The sequence below is a fragment of the Miscanthus floridulus genome, chromosome 11 (assembly GCF_019320115.1).
Source record: "Miscanthus floridulus cultivar M001 chromosome 11, ASM1932011v1, whole genome shotgun sequence".
NCBI lineage: Eukaryota > Viridiplantae > Streptophyta > Magnoliopsida > Poales > Poaceae > Miscanthus > Miscanthus floridulus.
Genome location: NC_089590.1, coordinates 62,205,543 through 62,224,141, shown reverse-complemented (window position 1 = coordinate 62,224,141; position 18,599 = coordinate 62,205,543). Strand labels below are relative to the sequence as shown.

Sequence of the window (18,599 nt, the reverse complement as noted above, 5' to 3'; positions counted from 1 at the left end):
GGCTTGCTGATGGACTGCTTCAACACCACGGCGTAGTAGTCTCTGTGGGCCTGCACGCACGCCTCGTGGTGCATGTCGGTGACGTACTTCCTACAGGCGGTGGCAGCCGCCTGATCCGCCCGGGCCTCAAGTCCTTCTTTCGGCTTGAAATACATCTGCATACAAAACCAATGTATTCATTCATTATTTCAATAAAAGACTTGCCCAATGAAAATGTTGTGCGAGAGAGACTTACCCAAAACTCCGCCAGTACCCGCTCCTGCTTGTTGCGGTACATGTCGTCAGGGGCCAACTGGTACCTGTCCCACGTGTAGGCCGGCTCCCGCATGTCCTCGGACACGTTCACAAGGCCGGGGTACCATTTCCTGCACAAAACACCAAGATGCTCGCGGGGGAGCATGCACAAGTGATTAAGAAAATTTATCAGTTCCTCTTTTGATTTCCAACATTACCATATGAAGTAGTTGTGATAACATCTATAGTTACTTACCTCTTCGCCATAGGGCGAATCAGTGCCCGGTTGTGAGGAAGCGGAGGCTGAGGGAGGCTCGCGGGACCTCGCTGGTAGACAGTCGGGGTAGCGGAACTGTCGCCCTCGGCGGCCTCGTCCTCGGCTGCCTCGTCCTGGGTCTGTCGGACGTCCTCGTCCTCGACCTCGTCCTCGGGCGTGGCCGTCACGGCTCCTCCTCCATCACCTTGTCTAAAGGTGGCGGGGAAGGAGTCCGCTGCCTCTTGCTGACCCTGGTCCTCCTCCTCTGACCTCCTGTGGACGCTACCCCTAACCCCGACCCCTCGTCTAAAATGGGAGGGCATGGTCTCCCGTAAAGGGAGGCCGTCTCACGTCGTGGACGGCTGCTCGCCATCACCTGCAATCACAAAGAATGAACAAGACTTATTAGTATATATATTAGAAATAGATTCAAAATAAATAAAGAAAACACAAACTAAAACAAACGTAGTATTACATGTATTAGGAATAATCTTCATGATTAGGATCATAGGTGTCGTCATCACTGTCAAAATTGTCCAAATGGGCAACACTATCTGAAGGTTCTATGTTGTCTTCGTTGTCATTGCCTAGCCTTAATCGGTCAAGCATTTCTATGTCCTTGGCATTTTGCACCACATCTCCATCAACCTCGTCATCCTCCATTTCGTTGTCTACTTCCATTTCGATCGCTTCGGGTAAGACTATCTCAAATGTGCCTGGTAGCCCATCTTCTTGAAAGAACTATCCATCATATGTGTTTGCGTTGAAGTTGTAATCATCATCGTTTGGGGCAAGTAATTTACCATGTGGAGACACCTGGTGCACAATAGCCCAACCCTTAAGATCCGCTTTGTCTTGGTTGGCATATCGCGTATAATACACCTACATGGCCTGTTGAGCCATAATGTAGACATATTTTCCTGGATAGACGGAATCTTCTCGAATCTCGACTAGCCCAAGATGAGGGGTCCGTCTCGTTTCTCGAGGATTAAACCAGTGGCATTTGAACACGACAGGTTTATGTTTGTGACCATGAAATGAGAGTTCATATATTTCCTCAACTCTACCATGATAGTCGAGGCCATCAGTGTCGGGCGTGCAAACTCCGCTATTTGTGGTTTTCCGTTTGGGCCGAGTCTGCTCATATCTTGTTGTGTGGAAGCGATATCCGTTCACATCATAACCGGTAAATGACTGCACCCTAACGTCATAGCCGCCTACAACCTGTCTCAACTCCTCACTCATGGATGAGTTAGTCTGGGCCTGCAAGCTCAAGCATGATAGGTCGTTATATTAATCGAACGAACGAGAAACTTGGAATATGGAACGTGGGAGCTAAATTGGACATTACCTTTTGTTTGAACCAAGAAATGAAATCAGGCCTCCCCGCACCCGCACCCCGAGAAAGAAGGGTGTCATGTTCCTACGAGGTAGGATCCCTTGATTGATGCCAGGACTCACGGACAAATTCCCTGTCCGAACGAGAATCAGTGGGGTTGCATGAAGAATATTCAGGGCGTATTGAAACAAGTTCGTTGAGAACTTACTCGACGAACGGCTGTACCTCAGGAAGGTTGGTCAACACATATAGCATGACACTTCGCCACTCTTCATTTCCCAATATCTTATTGGTCGATCCACTTGCGCTGTTGAGTTGGCCTTGGAACAGGCTGTGGGTCCATTCATTTTCACCAACATTATAACGAGGGAGTGGATTATGATTGCTAGGAAGTTTCAGCTTGTAGTATAGTGTTGTGAAGTTTGCCACCTCCTCCCTTAGGCTTGCCTCTGCAATGGAAGCCTCAATTCTGGCTTTATTTGTATATTTTTTGCGAAGAGTCTTTAGACATCTCTCGATTGGATAGCACCACCAGGCTTGCACAGGGCCCCCCAAACGTGCCTCGGATGGGAGGTGCACAATCAGATGCTGCATGGACTTATGAGTCCACATATGTTCCTCACCATATCCCACAAAATCACCTCCTTCATTGGGCATGAGAGCATCTATCTGAGCACGCACCTCAGCACCACTCTTCATGCGCGGTTTAGGGTCTATCACTGCAACACCTTTCGTAAAGTTCTTGATGTCTTGTCTGAATGGATGGTTAGAAGGGAGGAATTGACGATGCTTGTCGAACAATGAATACTTGCCACCCTTCTTCAACCAAATGAACCTCACAGCTTCCTTGCATATTGGGCACGGGAATTTCCCGTGGACACACCAGGCGGCGAATATCCCATACGCCAGGAAGTCATGTAGGGAGTAGTGGTACCAAACATGCATCTTGAAGGATGATTTTGTAGCTCGGTCGTATGTCCATACCCCCTTCTCCTAAGCATCGATCAATTCATCAATCATAGGCTCCATGTACACACCCATATTACTCCCCGGGTGTCCAGGAATTATCAATGATAAGAAGACGTTATGTCGTTGAAAGGAGATGCTGGGGGGAGATTCAGGGGGGATAACAAACATGGGCCAACATGTGTATGGGGCAGACAACTGTCCATAAGGATTGAACCCATCTGTTGCCAGCGCGACACGTACATTACGAGCCTCAGCAGCTTTGTCAGGATGTTTGTCATTAAAGTACGTCCATGCTTCGGCATCAGACGGATGCACCATCGTCCATGGCTTGTACCGTACACCTTCTTTATGCCATGTCATCTGTTTCGTGGATTCCTCGGTCATGAAAAGCCGTTGGATCCTCGGCACAAACGGAAGGTGCCGTAGGACTTTCACGGGGATCGTAAGCTGCCTCTTCTGGCCATCTCCAGAGTCTACCTCTAGGTACCTTGAGGATTTACACTTCAGATAGTACTTTGCATCCTTGTGATCTTTCCTAAATAAGACGCACCCCTTCGGACAAACATGTATCTTGTCATATGGCATCTTAAGCATACGAAGTAGTTTCTGTGACTCGTGCAAGTTCTTCGGCAGAATGTGCTTCTCTGGTAGCATGCTGCCAAACACGGCCAACATCTTATCAAAGCCTTCGCGACTCAGATTTAACTCGGCCTTCAGCCCCATAACACGTCCAATGGCATCCAGCTGAGAAACCATTGTACTCTCATGAAGGGGTTTCTGTGCCGAGTCCAACATTTCGTAGAAGGCCTTAGCGGCTTCCTCCATCTCCTCCTTCTCACGTCCTTCTACGAAGTGAGCTTGGTGAGTGTCATCTAGCATGTCTGCTACTCCGACATCATCATCAAAAGCCTCGAGGCGTGGTCTCACCACCTTCGCTCTTATACGATCTGCTTCACAATGGTGGATCCACCGGTGGTAGCCAGCCATATAACCATTGTACACAAGATGTTTACCCATGGTCACCTTGTCTACCCTTCTATTGTTGTCACATTTGCTACAGGGACACCAAAGTTTAGAATGTCCTTTAGCTACACCCGAGCTCCATGCATGTTCCAAGAAAGCATCTGTCCCATTCACCCACTCAATGTCAAAGTCACTCCTGCTTCTCCGGCCCGTGTACATCCACTAACGGTCTTCCATCCTTCCACATATACAGAACATAGTAATGTAACCATCAATTGCATCTACGCAGTGCTCCTACTCTCTAATAGGTGAGGATAGGTCCTAATCCCACCCACGGATGCGTAGATGAGGTTAGTTTCCATGCTCCGCTCCCTATCCGAGACAGAATTTTGGCAGCACCTCCCCGCTGTTCTCCCGATGCACGTCCCGCAAAGGAGAGTGTGTATCCGGAGAACAACAGGGGTGATGCCGAAACACCATCTCGGACCGGAGCGGACCATGGAAACTAACTTATCTACGCATCCGCGGGCTGTCCAAAAAACGTGGACAATCCGAAATAGATACGGTCGCAGATATACAAAGATCTGTATACCTCCAACCGTATCTCTTTCGGGTGGGAGACACCTAACTAGGTTATGTGACCAAAGACCACATACGGATAGAGGGGTTATACCTAGGGTGCCAGTGAGGTCAGGGTAGCGGGGCGGTGGAGAGTCGGTGCAGTGGCGAGTCGACGCGGTGCAAGAAGACCCGCAGCACCGACGAAGACGATCAGGGTCACCGAGTCCCTCCCATAGGTCCTCCTGCAAAAAAGGGCAAAAATGGTTAGTGTCGACTCAAAATTTCAGCAGCACCTCCCCTGCACGGGGAGGTTCCCAAAACCTGCAAAAAACATGGCACAAAGGCCAACAACCACATATATACCAAACATGGGCACGAAGGCCAACAACCACCAATATATCAAGAGGAGCCATGTATTTTAGTTCTCTTTCCATTCAGATGAAAGTATTAAAGTAGTACAACAACAATTACTACTAACCCTATAACTACTACTAAAACTACTACTAACAACTACTTAACTACTAACAGTACTAATACTAAGAACTACTTAACTATTAACAACTACTACTACTAACCACTACTACTTACTAACTACTACTATTTACTAACTACTACTACTACTAACCCTACAACTAACACTACTAACTAATACTACTAACCACTACTACTTACTAACTACTACTAACCCTACAACTAACACTACTAACTACTACTACTAACACTACAACTAACTACTACTAACTACTAACTACTACTACTACTAACCCTACAAGGGTAGGGCTTACCTTGGCGGCAAGAACGACAAGAGCGAGGGCCAACGATGACGGCGGGGATGACCGCAGCAGCGCGAGGATCAACGGGCGGTCGGAACAAAGCGAGGATTGATGGGCGGTCGGGTCGGCACCTTCCTCTTCTTTCTCCTCCCCTTTCTCTTTCTTCCTCTTCCTCCTCCCCCTTCTCTTTCTTCCTCCTCCCCCTTCTCTTTCTTCCTCATGTATGGAGATGTTTGGTTTTAGGCATCCGACGTCACAACTTGCTTCAAACTTTCTCAATTTTTTTACCATGGCCTCCACATGCGATAACAAGACACCTCGACAAGTTTCGTGATTTTCGGACTTTGTTTGGATTTTATATAATTTAAATACACTTTTACCGCAAGTACATCGCCATGTTATGACAACAAGATGCTCGAAATTTCATGCGAGTTCCTGGATACGGCCTCAACATACGCCAAACATCATGAATATCATTTTTTGAATGACCAAATTCCATTATTTCATGTACATGCAGTTCAAATTTGAAATAGTCGAAAAAATTCAACGAAACAAAAATAATTAAGGAAATATAGTAAAAAAACTCAAAATTGTCGCAAATTTTGAAATGGAGTTTCAATTACTATAGCAAGGCCTAGGAAAAAATGGGGAGAAAAAAACAAAAAAAAATTAATTTGCCGAGTGCCAACCTTGACACTCGGCAAAGACTGTCTTTGCCGAGCGCCAGGTCACAGGGCGCTCGGCAAAGGATTTTTTAAAAAAATTGCAAAAACGGTTAAAAAGTCTTTGCTGAGGGCCTAACGGTGATGCCCTCGGCAAAGATTAACGGTAGAAGACAGACATCGTGTCAGGCGGTGTTGCCGAGGGCCGGCCCTTTGCCGAGGGTTTAGCCCTCGGCAAATAATTATTGTTGCCATGTGCTTGTCTTTGCCGAGGGTCTGGCCCTCGGCAAAGAGTCTTTGCCAAGGGCTGTTCTTTGCCGAGGGTCAGGCCCTCGGCAAAGACTCTTTGCCGAGTGCCCGATTATTTGCCCTTGGCAAAGATGCTCTGTCCGGTAGTGTATGAACGTCTAACAGTAACGGGTCGAGCACGTTTGGACTTTAGAGCACCTTGTTGCCACCCGGGTCATTGCAATGCCGCCAATACGCCCCCCGGTTCCTGTGATTCCATTTCATCTGTCTAGCGTCCTGTGTCCAGGTCCAGCCTTTAGCGCTCCGTTCACTGCTCATACGGTGGGTCTTCTCTGCACTCGACGACTCACGACAGCAATCTGGGCATGTTTGTTTCCCTAGATGGGCTTCTAGGACATGCCCTCGTGGTGCAGCGGGCTGTGATTGTTTGCATGGACTCTTCGCAAGCCTAGTGCGCACGGTGATTAAAGCAACCTGGAGCCTGCATCCCAGGAAACGAACCGTTTCTCGTCGTCCTGGCTTGCTGCATTCGCACGCGCCTGATGCGGTTACCTTCGGTGTCTTTTTCTCCCTCACCCCTCCGGCTCTGTTAGTGACTGTTCTTCTCCATGAGCGCAATGACCACCATGGCGGAGACGGAGAGGACGAGGCCCGTCCCGACGCGCTGCAGTGAGGATAGCCCATTTGGATCCCCCACGTGGAGGCGGCCATGGCACCGACGGGTGTCGCCTGCTCCATGCGCCACCCGTCGCGCCTGTAGATCTCGCCGTCGCGTGCTACTCGGCGACGCTCCTCTCCATCCCCAACTGTGACGCCAGGCTTAACGCGGGGGTAGGCCTCGTCGAGCTTGATGGCCACGTCGGACATGTCCGCTCGATTGGGCCTGCGCTGGGTTCTTTGCCCGCCATTGCTGTGCTGTAGTTGAGGGCGCACGGTGGGCAAATTTTTTATAATTTAGCCTCTTTTTTGAAAGTTTCAGAAAATGGACCCTTAGCTCAGCGCCATTGATGCTGGCGCCGAGCTAACATGTATCGTGCCAGCGTCCCTGGCGCCGAGGTCCTAGGCTCGGTGGATGACATGGTGGGGAGCTCGGCGCCAGTCATTCTGGTGCCGAGCTCGGCGCCGTAGATCTTGGGGCCGAGCTCGGCGCCATAGATCCTGGCGCCGAGCTCGGTGCCTACCTATGAGCCCAGCGCTAATCTTCCTCTCTTCCTCTCCCTCTCTCGCCTGGGCAGAGCTGAGTCGAGGTTCGTGGCCACCGCCGCCGTCCGCGCCCGCGGCACCACCGGCCGCCCTCGCCCGCGCCAGCGCCCGCGCCCGCGCCACCGCGTGAGGCCGCCTAGCGCCACCGCGGCCGCCCCGAGGCTGTCCCGCGCCTCGCCGCCACCGCCGCCGCGCCACGGCCATTGCCCCTCCGCCCGTGCCTCGGTCCCTTTGCCGGTTCCTGCTCCCGTGCCGCGCCCTCTCCTCGCCTTGCTGCCCTCCACCGCTGGCCTCGGCCGCAGCCACCGTGCCTCCCGCGCCCGTCAAGCCAGACTCGCCGCACGCCACCGCTGTCGTCGGCCACGCCACCACCGACCCCGCCACCTGCAGTGGCCGGCCGTGCCACCGTCGGCCCGGATCGTCGGCTTGACCCACGCCCATTGTCCGCTGCGACTCCGTCAACGTCCGCGGATCACTCATTGGAAAGGTAAAAATTATGAATATGCAATGTACGTACTTAGTTGGCATTTATTTATTACTAGCTAATGTGATGACTCAGATAGTTAATTTAGTTAGTGATCTAGTGAGATATATGTGTAGATAAATAGAAACATAGATACATAGGTACATAGATATAGTTAGATAGCTACTTAGATATATAGTTACATATTTAGTTAACTAAATATGATCTAGCTATTTAGTGAGTACACTGTATATATATACGTAGTTATTATCTTATTTACTTAGTTTATAGTTAGAAAGTACTTATTAGGTACTATCTATCGTCTAATTTGGACTAAAGGACATGTGTTTCATTACGTGTTTGAACTATATGGACAACCTAGTGACCATATATCATGGAGGCACCGTTGAAAGTGATCGCTATGGATATGTTGAGTTTGTTGACATGCAAAGTGTGCCTGTGCTATTCAATGATAGGCCTTCATTTAGTGAGATGGTTGCAAGGGCTCAGGAGAAGCTGCATTGCCTTGGAGATGATGGCATTGCAGTTGATGGTGTACTGCACCTAGGTTGTCCTCCCAATATCTTCAGACGAATGATCTCAATTAGTTGTGTGGAACAATGGGAGAACTATGTGAGATCGGCTATGAAGAGCCAGCTGCAATGTTTGGATGTGGTTGTACATCAGGTGTTAGTTGACCCCATCCCTGATGGGTTTACCCTAGCAATGGATCAGCAGGCACACATCGACCCTCCTGTTCCTGAACCTTATCTGTATGTGGAGATTGCACCTACGGTTTTTGATGCAATCTGCCCCGAATGCGGTAGTTGGAGATGGTTGTCAGACTCATGTTACCATGGCAGATCCTCCTTATGAGATTCCTTTAACATAGAATCATTCGAGTAAGTGTCTTAACCGCATGGTTTTTTGGGAGCTTACCCCGTTCCTTACATCTATTTCTTTCATTCTTTTCTCATTTCTCTACTTATCTTGCAGGAGACATTCCTGAGAATGTGGATGCGCCCCCTGTTGCTGCGCAAGTGAACTTTGGAGATGAATTCCGTGGCTCCAATAGTGTTGAAATTATGCATGAATCGGAGCCATATGAGATGGCTAGGGCTCTTGATTCTGATGATGATCGCCCTGTTGGAGAGCTAATGGAGAGTGATGTTGATATGATGAGGCGTATCTTTCCCGGCCGCCGTGATCCTAGAATTCACGAGTTCAGCGATCTTGCTTATTCCGATCAGGCATTTGCAGAAGGACGTGATGATGAGCTCCTAGAAGCTCCTGAGGCCGGTCCTAACATGGTAATTGAGAATGGGAGGGTGTTCAATGACCTCCCTACTTTGAAGAGGTGGTTGTAGGCTTTTGTAGTAATACAAAAGAGACCTTACAAGGTATTGTATTCATGTGCGGAGCGCCATTACATAGTTGTGTGTGACAAGAAACGCTGCCCATGGAGGGTTTGTGCAAGGAAGCAACAGGTAACCGAAAAATGGAAGATCACAAAAGTTGTCGGGCCACACAATTGTGCTGACCATGAGCTGACACTGAGGCATCGGCAGTTGACATCTACCCTTATTGCCAAGCGGTTGATGAGAATTTTGTAGGGAGAACCCAACATAAAGGTGAGGACAATTATCAGGACCGTTGAGGCGTTGTATGGAGATTATGTGATAACTTATGGTAAAGCATGGAGGGCTAAGCAGCGAGCGTGGAAGATGATATATGGGGACTGGGAGGATGGGTATGAGCAACTGCCAGTTCTTTTCAATGCAATCAAAGCGGTGAATCCAGGCATGCATTATGAGTACATCCCAAAACCAAATGCATGGAAGGATGGGAGGCAGATATTCTTCTGTGCTTTCTGGTGCTTCCCTCAGTGTGTCGAGGCCTTTAGGCAGTGTCGTCCTGTCTTCTTCATTGATGGTACGTTCTTGATTGGCAAATACCATGGCACACTTCTTATAGCCATGGTTCTTGAGAAGGAGAACAATGATAGTTGGGGATGGTTCTTGAGGCTAGTCCGGATACACGTGGTTGGGCCTGGTAGGGAGGTAGGCGTCATATCTAATAGGCATCAGGGCATATTTAATGTCGTGTGAGAGCAGATAGAGGGGTATGCACCTTTGCACCATCGTTGGTGTACTCGGCACCTTACCGAGAATCTACTTTGGAAGGATGGTGTCAAGGGTAACTTTGATCTGTTCCAGGAGGCTGCTCGACATCTTGAGGACAAGTACTTTAAGGAAAAGTTGGAGCAGGTCAGAACCGCATCAAATGCAGAAGGTAGACAATGGCTCACAAGTTTGATGAGGGATTTGGAGAAATGGACGAGAGCTCACGAGGCCGGTGGATGGAGGTACGAGTTTCAGTGCAGCAACATGGCAGAGTCATTCAATAAGTTGCTATTGGGGATACGTGGTATGTCCGTTAATGCAATCGTTCAATTCACCTTCTATAAGCTTGTTGCCTGGTTCAATGATAAACATGCCCATGCATTGCAGTTGCGGAGTGATGAAGAGATATGGGCTCTGAAATCAAAGGCACACCTAGAGAAGACAAGAGAAAGGGCTGGCACACATGAGATTACATGCTTTGACCATGCCACAGGGACTTATCAGGTTGAGCATAGGGGCGGTACAACGTCCGACGGCGAGGTCCGAGAGTCGAGGATACATGTGGTTGTCCTCCAAGATTTCAAGTACACTTATGGTAAACCAAGGCAGTACCACTTTCTATGTTCTCATTTGGTGGCAGCAGCTAGGCATCACAACTATAATATCGAGAGGAGGATACCTGACGAGTTCAGTGTCGGCACGCTTGTACACACATGGAGCCCCCGCTTCGTGCCTTTCCGGGACCTGGAGAGTGGCCTCTATATGATGGGCCGAAGTACATTGCGGATCCAGCTTACCATTGGAACAAGTGTGGATCAAGGCAGAGGACGAGGCACAGGATGGTTATGGATCAGATACCCGGAAGAACGAGGCATGGGAGAGGAACTCCATTTGTTACTGATCTCGAGCAGTACGAGTGCGGCAAGTGCGGTAGATTTGGCCACAATTCACGAAGTTGCCATTGGCAGATTAGTGAGGTGCGGCTATTGGTTCATTTTATTATTTTATATTTGTCGTCTTCATTTAATTAATTATGCATGTCTCTTTTTATGCTTGTATTTGTGTCAATTACTTATACATTTCTAAGTTCATATTTTATTGTATATTGAAATTCGAATTCATTCACTTTTTTGTAGGATGGAGCAATTCCACCTGCTCGACCTGACGTACGAGGCGACCCACCGAGGATGTCTTATAGCGCTGGGGCAGGTAATAATCTATAAGTTTTGTTTAAAATTTGGTGAGCGTACATGTGTTTGTGAAGTAACAGGAGACTATTTTATTTGATGCAGGACCTTCCGCTCCTTTGTCCTAGAACCCACAGTGGGTTCTTGGACATGCGGTACGACGACAGGTACACTCCTTTCCTGCAAAGAGCTGGCCTGGATGTCATCTCTTTTCAGGTTCGTCGTGGGTTGCCCAAGTTCAACTCAGCGGCCATAACTGCATTGGTTGACAGGTATTAAATTAAATCATTGCCTTCATTCATGGCATTTGTTCATGCGATTGACTTTTTGATAATTAATATTGCTTTGTCTTAAATATAGGTGGCGGTCGAAGACTCACGGCTTCCACCTACCTTTCGGGGAGATGACAGTCACGCTACAGGACTGTCAGAAGATGCTAGGCCTAAGGATTCACGGCAACCTAGTCATCGGGCAGTGTAGGTCAGAGGGCTGGAGAGCACGAGTGGAGGCCTTCCTTGGGCGTGAGCTTGGCGAGCAAGTGGCTCGCACTTCTGGAGTTCCCATCTCCTGGCTACAGGAAGAGTTCGCACAGTGCCCCGAGGAGGTAGATGAGGAGACAGTTGAGTACTACTGCAGGGCGTGGATCCTACACCTGTTTGCCTGCGTTCTCTTCCTCGACGCCACGGATGATAGTGCGTCCTGAATGTGGTCCACTGCCTTAGTGACTGGGACCAGACGGGTCACTACAGCTGGGGCTCTGCAGTCTTGTGTTTTCTATACCGGCAGCTGTGCGAGGGGTGTCATCGGTCTTCGTCCAACCCGTCACTTGGTGGATGCGTGTACCTGTTACAGCTGTGGATGTGGGCTCGTCTTCCAGTTGGTCGTCCTGAGGTTCTGGCTCATCGTGAGTGGTTCCAAGGTCAGCCTCCAAGACGGCAGCCGACGTGGGCGTACCTTTGGGACTAGGCCAGGGTTCCGTACGCGAGGTTAGACCGGGCATACATTGAGTTCACCAACGAGCTAGACACGCTGACGGCGTCTAGTGTAAGTAAATTTTATTTTCCATGCTAGTTTGAAAAGGATTAGTATATCATCTAACTTCTTGTTTGGACATGTTGCAGGTGGAGTAGGAGCCGTACGGTGGAGAGGACGCACTTCCTTTTCAGCTGAGCAACGTTTGTGGGACCGACGACGACTTCTATAGGATGAGGTGCCCTCTAATATGCTTCTATGCTGTCGAGTACCACCTGTCAGATAGGGTTGCACGCCAATTTGGAGTGAGACAACTTTGGCCTACGGCTCTGTTCTCAACTGGCGTTGACTTACACAAGTAAGTGTTTTGATATTTCAAATGTCTCATGATGATGGTCCATTTCTATTAATAGGGTGACATGTACATGGATTCAAGTAATACATATATTGAGGGATATAATGAAACCCTAAGTGATGACGATTATTACGTTCAAAAATCTGACTAATATATACCGAATCGATGCGAAAAAAAACTAGGAGGGGAGCGAGAATACCTTGCTCTCGAAGATCTACGGATCAAATCAAGGTTTTCAATGTATGTCGATTCGTGAAGTGGGGAGAGAAAAAACCCGAGAGGGAGGAGAAAGAAGAGGAAGAACGCTCGGGCAGGAAGGTTGGGCCGGGGTTAAATGGCAGGGAGCTCGGCGCCAGAGTGACTGGCGCCGAGCTCCCTGCCATGTCATCCACCGAGCCCAGGAACTCGGCACCAGGGACGCTGGCGCTGAGACGTGTTAGCTCGGCGTCAGCATCATTAGCGCCGAACTAAGGGTCAATTTTCTGAATTCTTTCCGCCAGAGGTCTATTTGTGAGAAATTTTCAAAAAAAAGGGCTAAATTATAAAAAAATTTGGGCACGGTGGTGGGTGTGAGGTGGCGGTGCAACTGGTGTAGGAGAAGAGCTGCAGGAGTGAGCGTGCTCTTCAGACGAGGACCGGCGTCCTCCGCTGGGGAACCGGGGAAGGCGGGGGAATGGGGAATGAGGGTGCTCTTCCATGGACGCCATCCAGGTGCTCGATGGAATGTCTCAAAGAAGGTAACTCTACCATATACGTGTCCAAGGTCACCACATCCAGCAGTCCAGGCAGATCCGGCGTGAGACGGGCTTCGCTGGGAAATTAAACCAAACAAGCACCTGTTGCACCCGCTAGGCCCGGCCTCCGCTATCCTGGCTCTCCTGGTCCGACCAGGCTGAGAAGGAAACAAACACGCCCCTGGTGTCAACTAGCGATTCGACGGCTCTCGAGTACGCTGTCCATGCTCTTGCACGGGATGCACGGGAACGGGACTTGTACAGGTTTCATCTGAATCTGAATAAAGTGGTCAACCAAATTAGTCACAGCGGCACAGCCTCAGCTCGGAGCCTCGGTGCTCCAGCAGATTCCCCCCATGGCAGCGGCGCGAGGGGAGGGGAGGCTCGTCGACGACCTGCGGGACTTCCTGGATGACTTCACCTTCAGGGCCAAGCGACTGGCCGCGCCGTTACTGCACAAGTTCGGGCCCTCCTCCGAGCCGAGCGCGGTCGACGACGGCGAGCTCGACAAGCTCAGGTCCAGGCTCCGGCGCATCCGCGCCACGCTCCGGGCCGCCGAGGACCGGGTGGTGGCCGACGACTTCGTCGCGCTGTGGCTCCGGGAGCTCCGAGACCTGGAGCACGCGGCCCAGGACGTGCTCGAGGAGCTCGAGTTCGAGGCGCTCCGCGCGGCGCGCCTCGAGGGGTTCAAGGCCCATCTGCTCCGCACCAGCGCCAGCGCTGGCGGCAAGCGGAAGCGCGAGCTCAGCCTGATGTACTCCTCTTCCCCCGACCGCGTCCGCCGCAAGATCGCCAAGATCATGGAGCGGTACAACGAGATCGCGAGGGACAGGGAAGCGCTCCGGCTGAGGAGCGGCGATGGGGAGAGGCGGCACGAGGTCAGCCCCATGACGCCCACCAGCGGCTTGATGAAATGCCGACTTCACGGAAGGGAGCGGGACAGGAGGCAGGTCGTTGAGCTGTTGTTATCTGGCGAAGCTAATTGCTATGATGTCTATTCTGTTGTTCCCATCGTTGGGCCGGCCGGTGTTGGCAAGACTAGTTTAGCACAGCACATCTACAATGACAAAGCCGTCAGCTCAAACTTTGACATTAAGATGTGGGTATGGATGTGCCAACAGTTCAATGTCCTGGAGCTTACAAGGAAACTCACCGAAGAGGCCACGGAGTCCCCTTGTGACTTCGCCGACATGAACCAGATGCATCGTGTCATCACTAATCAGCTGAATGGGAAGCGGTTCTTGCTTGTTCTTGATGATGTGTGGGATGAAAGCCAAGACCGCTGGGCGAGCTTGCAGGTGCCTCTGAAATGTGCTGCTCCTGGGAGCAAAATTATAGTGACCACTAGAAGCACTAAAGTTGCCAATATGATGGCTTTGAAGATACACCAATTGGGGTACCTGTCTGATACCAGCTGCTGGTCTGTCTGCCAAGATGCTGCCTTGCGAGGCCGTGATCCCAGTATTATCGATGACAGCCTTATCCCCATTGGTAAATTGGTTGCGGCAAGGTGCAAAGGCTTGCCGATGGCTGCAAATGCAGTTGGTCATGTTTTATCCAATGCAATTGATAGGAACCATTGGGAGGCTGTTGAGCAGAGCGATTTTTGGAACAGTGAAGTGGTTGGGCAGACCCTTCCTGCTCTTCTTGTGAGCTACGGTAGCCTGCATAAGCACTTGAAACACTGTTTTTCTTATTGCTCGCTATTCCCAAAAGAGTATTTGTTTAGAAAAGACAAGCTGGTCCGTCTATGGTTGGCGCAAGGCTTTATTGAAGCAGACAAAGAACGTCATGCTGAAGATGTTGCGTGCAAGTATTTTGATGACCTTGTGGAGAATTTTTTTCTTCTGAGGTCACCATACAATGATGAGAGGTAAACATTGTTCATTTTAGAAATTTCATCAATGATTCTTGAAGTGCCAAGCATTAAGTTGAGAATCTGGTTCTGAACACAAAATCATGTTAGTGGCAATCCATTTTCTTAACTGTGACAATCAATTTCAGTATTAATAGCTTGCCTTTTGCTAATCATAGCTGTTACGTGATAGTCGTCACTATCGTAAATTGTAATAGTCATCTTGCATATGATTTGAAGCTGAACTAAGTTGTGCATGAACTCAACTGTTGGTGATGGTGTGTACTTTTGTTGTACATCGCACTAGTGCCCATACATCAATGTCTACATCCAATGTATCTACCCGGTGTTTAGGTTGCATGTTAATGTGCGATACATATCAGAAACTGAATAATGAAGGTGGTGGAGTGACTTTCAAATGGATGAAATGCCTCTTAATAGAAGTTGGGAGTAGAGTGTTGCAAAAAAAAATGATTAAAGAGTTAAAACACATCATTGATGTCTTGCTAGCAATTCTTGATATATATTTGTGTCGTTATAAGAGGTGTTCATTGTGCAATCTAGCTAATGCTTTTATACAGAAAGATAAGGAATAGATTAGGAAATTAATACATTACATATTAAATGTGTAAACCCCAAATATTAATGAATATACTATTAGTGTCAACATGATTACACAACCAAGAACACTGGCGCTATTTTATCTTCCATTCATATATTTTTACATAAGGTTCACATGTTATAATAGGATAATATGTTGATGTTTCCTCAGTGTGAATGCATTTTGACTCTTGATTACTTCTACTGGCTGTCACGGAAGTAGGGAGTTATATGCAATTACCATGCCTTGCCTTGTGAACTTTGTGTTGTTTCTATGTTGTTTCTTCAGTGATTCTAAGAGAACAGTGCAGCTGCTATTGGCTTTCTTCCAGATTTTGGTTGCCTCCAATCCAATAACATAGTAAACATTTTGGTTTGCTTGTTAAATCCTGTGATTTATACTGATTTGTGACTCCCATTATTTAACTAAATTAATGGCATTAGAATATCACCAACCTCAGTAATGCATATTGATTTTTTTTTGGCTCATTTTTTGTGATGACAACTATTTGTAATAATATTACGTGTGTGTTTATGTTGTTCTGAGATAATTTATAGAACTACAATATTTTTTCTTCTAACAGGTTTGTCATGCATGACCTCTATCATGAGCTTGCTGAATATGTATCAGCCAAAGAATATTCCAGGATAGAGAAATCTACATTCAGCAATGTAGAAGAAGATGCTAGACACTTATCCTTATGTCCAAGTGAGGACCACTCGAATGAAATTGTGCAATTCTATGCACTCCATAACCAATATCTGAAAAAATCTCTTACCCCTGGCCTGCGAACATTATTGATTGTTCAAAAGGATGATTTCAAGAGTGAAGGAAATACTTTGTACATAAACTTCCCAAGTGGCCTGTTCAGGCTTCTTGGGTCTTTGAGGGCTCTCGACTTGAGTAGTACCAACATAGAGCACCTGCCGCACTCTGTTGGTGAATTGATACACCTTAGGTACCTCAGTCTTGAAAATACCAAAATCAAATGCCTACCAGAGTCAATAAGCGCACTCTTCAAGTTGCATTCGTTGAGTCTCAAATGCTGCAATAGCCTTGGTGAATTACCTCAGGGGATCAAATTCCTCACTAATCTAAGGCATCTGGAACTGCCATCCATGGATAACTGGAATATGTGCATACCATGTGGAATTGGTGAATTAACAAACCTAGAGACAATGCATGTGATCAAGGTTGGAAGTGATTCAGGCAGCTGTGGGATTGCTGACTTGGTTAACTTGAATAAGCTTAAGGGAGAGCTATGCATCTCTGGAATAGAGAATATCACAAGTGCACAAATTACTCCTGAAGCTAGCATGAAGAACAAAGTTGAATTGCGCAAATTGATTCTCCACTGGTCTTGTGTCGACTCCATGTTTTCTGATGATGCATCCTCTGTTTTGGATAGTCTTCAACCTCACTCTGATCTAGAGGAATTGACTATCAGGGGCTTTTGTGGTGTCAGATTTCCTTTATGGCTGGGGAATGAGTATATGTTTAGCTTGTCCATTTTAGAACTAAAAGATTGTCTGAACTGTAAAGAACTGCCCTCTCTTGGTCGGTTACCTTGTCTCAAACATCTTTCAATCAATTCGCTCACCAGCATAAAGCATGTGGGACGAATGCTTCCTGGCCATGATGAAACTAACTGTGGTGATTGTAGATCCAGCACCAGCAGAGCCTTTCCTACATTGGAGACACTGAAGTTCATGAACATGGATTCCTGGGAACTATGGGATGAGATTGAGGCCACAGACTTCCGTTGTCTTCAGCATCTCACCATCATGAGATGTAGCAAACTGAACAGGCTGCCCAAGCTCCAGGCACTGCAAAATCTTCGTATAAAGAATTGTGAGAATCTACTCAACTTGCCAAGTTTCCCATCCCTCCAATGTATTAAAATTGAGGGTTGCTGGTGTGTTAGTCAAATAATGCAGCTCCGAATATTTTCTCATATTGAGACATTAGAACTCCGTTGTCACAAGAAACTTGTATCAGTGAAAAAGATCCCGAATCCAATCCTTCACAGTTTTAGATTGAAGCAGGAAGGGCAGCTACATAAGTTTTCAGGGTGTCAAGTATTGCCTTTTCAGAATTTGTCTGTTCAAGATAGTCAGGTACATGTGACCACTAAATTACATATACCAAATATAATTGTCATTTGATGTAACAGATTCTGAAACATCCATGCTCGCTCTATATTTTAGACAACTTGGACATTTTTAAGGTGTGTGGGACGAACACATGAATGTAATTGCAATTTTGCTGCATTTACGGATCTTACATCTGGACAAACCGATGTACATCATTCTGAAGGTAGCTCCATCCACAGATACTTGTTCCTTTGTCGGCTCTTTTTCATTTTTGGCATGCATACGCATTAACGACAACGAATTTGCCTATTCTTTAATAGGAAGAATGTATTTGGCACCTAGTATTGTTTATGTCAACTCAGGACATTTAACAAGCTTGCTTTCATTTGTGTTTATCAATTTCAGCTGAGACCTGTAAAGATGTATCATTCCATGCTGGACAACCTGAAGACATTGAGCTTTTATCCTGTAAACCAGTTTGGGTTCAAATGGATCAGCCAGAAGAGATTGAGCTTATTTGCATAGACTGATAATGAGATCGGCGTGATGGACAAACCAGGATCCTCAGGTGGTGAGCTGGTGAGATCCGGATAATGCAGCTCAGACCAGTAACCAACGCTTAAGTTTTTCAATCTAAGACTCAAATTCTGGTTAGCTGATGTTGTATGGCATGTAAAATCAACCAAAGTCAACCGGTGTCAGTGGCTGCTCCATCCTGTATTTATCTTTTGGTAACTGTATGTACACTCTGATATTTCAGCAGTACACATACATATATATACCTGGATGGCTGGATCAACCAAAGCCGGCTGGTGTCAGGGTTGTTGCATGCGGTACTTCTCTTCTGGTAACTGTATGTACACTCAGATATTTTGGTGATACACATACATTACCTGGTATGTTCCTGTTATTATGTGCATTCTGATATTCAGCGTACAAAAATGTATCTTGTGATGAAGAGAAATTTACATTCAAACAATCTGTATTCAAAATTGGCATAGCATTGC

General features: G+C 47.6%; 2 protein-coding genes across 2 annotated transcripts; one reads left to right on the top strand and one right to left on the bottom strand.

The window, feature by feature from the left end:
- Positions 1 to 837: 837 nt before the first annotated feature.
- Positions 838 to 7,650, bottom strand: LOC136492060 (uncharacterized). Its single transcript, XM_066488209.1, has 2 exons — positions 7,188 to 7,650; positions 838 to 866 (listed from the first exon to the last, which is right to left on the bottom strand). The coding sequence occupies exons 1-2, from the start codon at positions 7,648 to 7,650 to the stop codon at positions 838 to 840; spliced, it is 492 nt and encodes a 163-aa protein (XP_066344306.1).
- Positions 7,651 to 12,950: 5,300 nt separating this feature from the next.
- Positions 12,951 to 18,584, top strand: LOC136490949 (putative disease resistance RPP13-like protein 1). The gene is made up of 4 exons (XM_066487146.1): positions 12,951 to 14,916; positions 16,083 to 17,616; positions 17,707 to 17,815; positions 17,998 to 18,584. The coding sequence occupies exons 1-4, from the start codon at positions 13,400 to 13,402 to the stop codon at positions 18,120 to 18,122; spliced, it is 3,285 nt and encodes a 1,094-aa protein (XP_066343243.1). The 5' UTR covers positions 12,951 to 13,399; the 3' UTR covers positions 18,123 to 18,584.
- Positions 18,585 to 18,599: the final 15 nt, after the last annotated feature.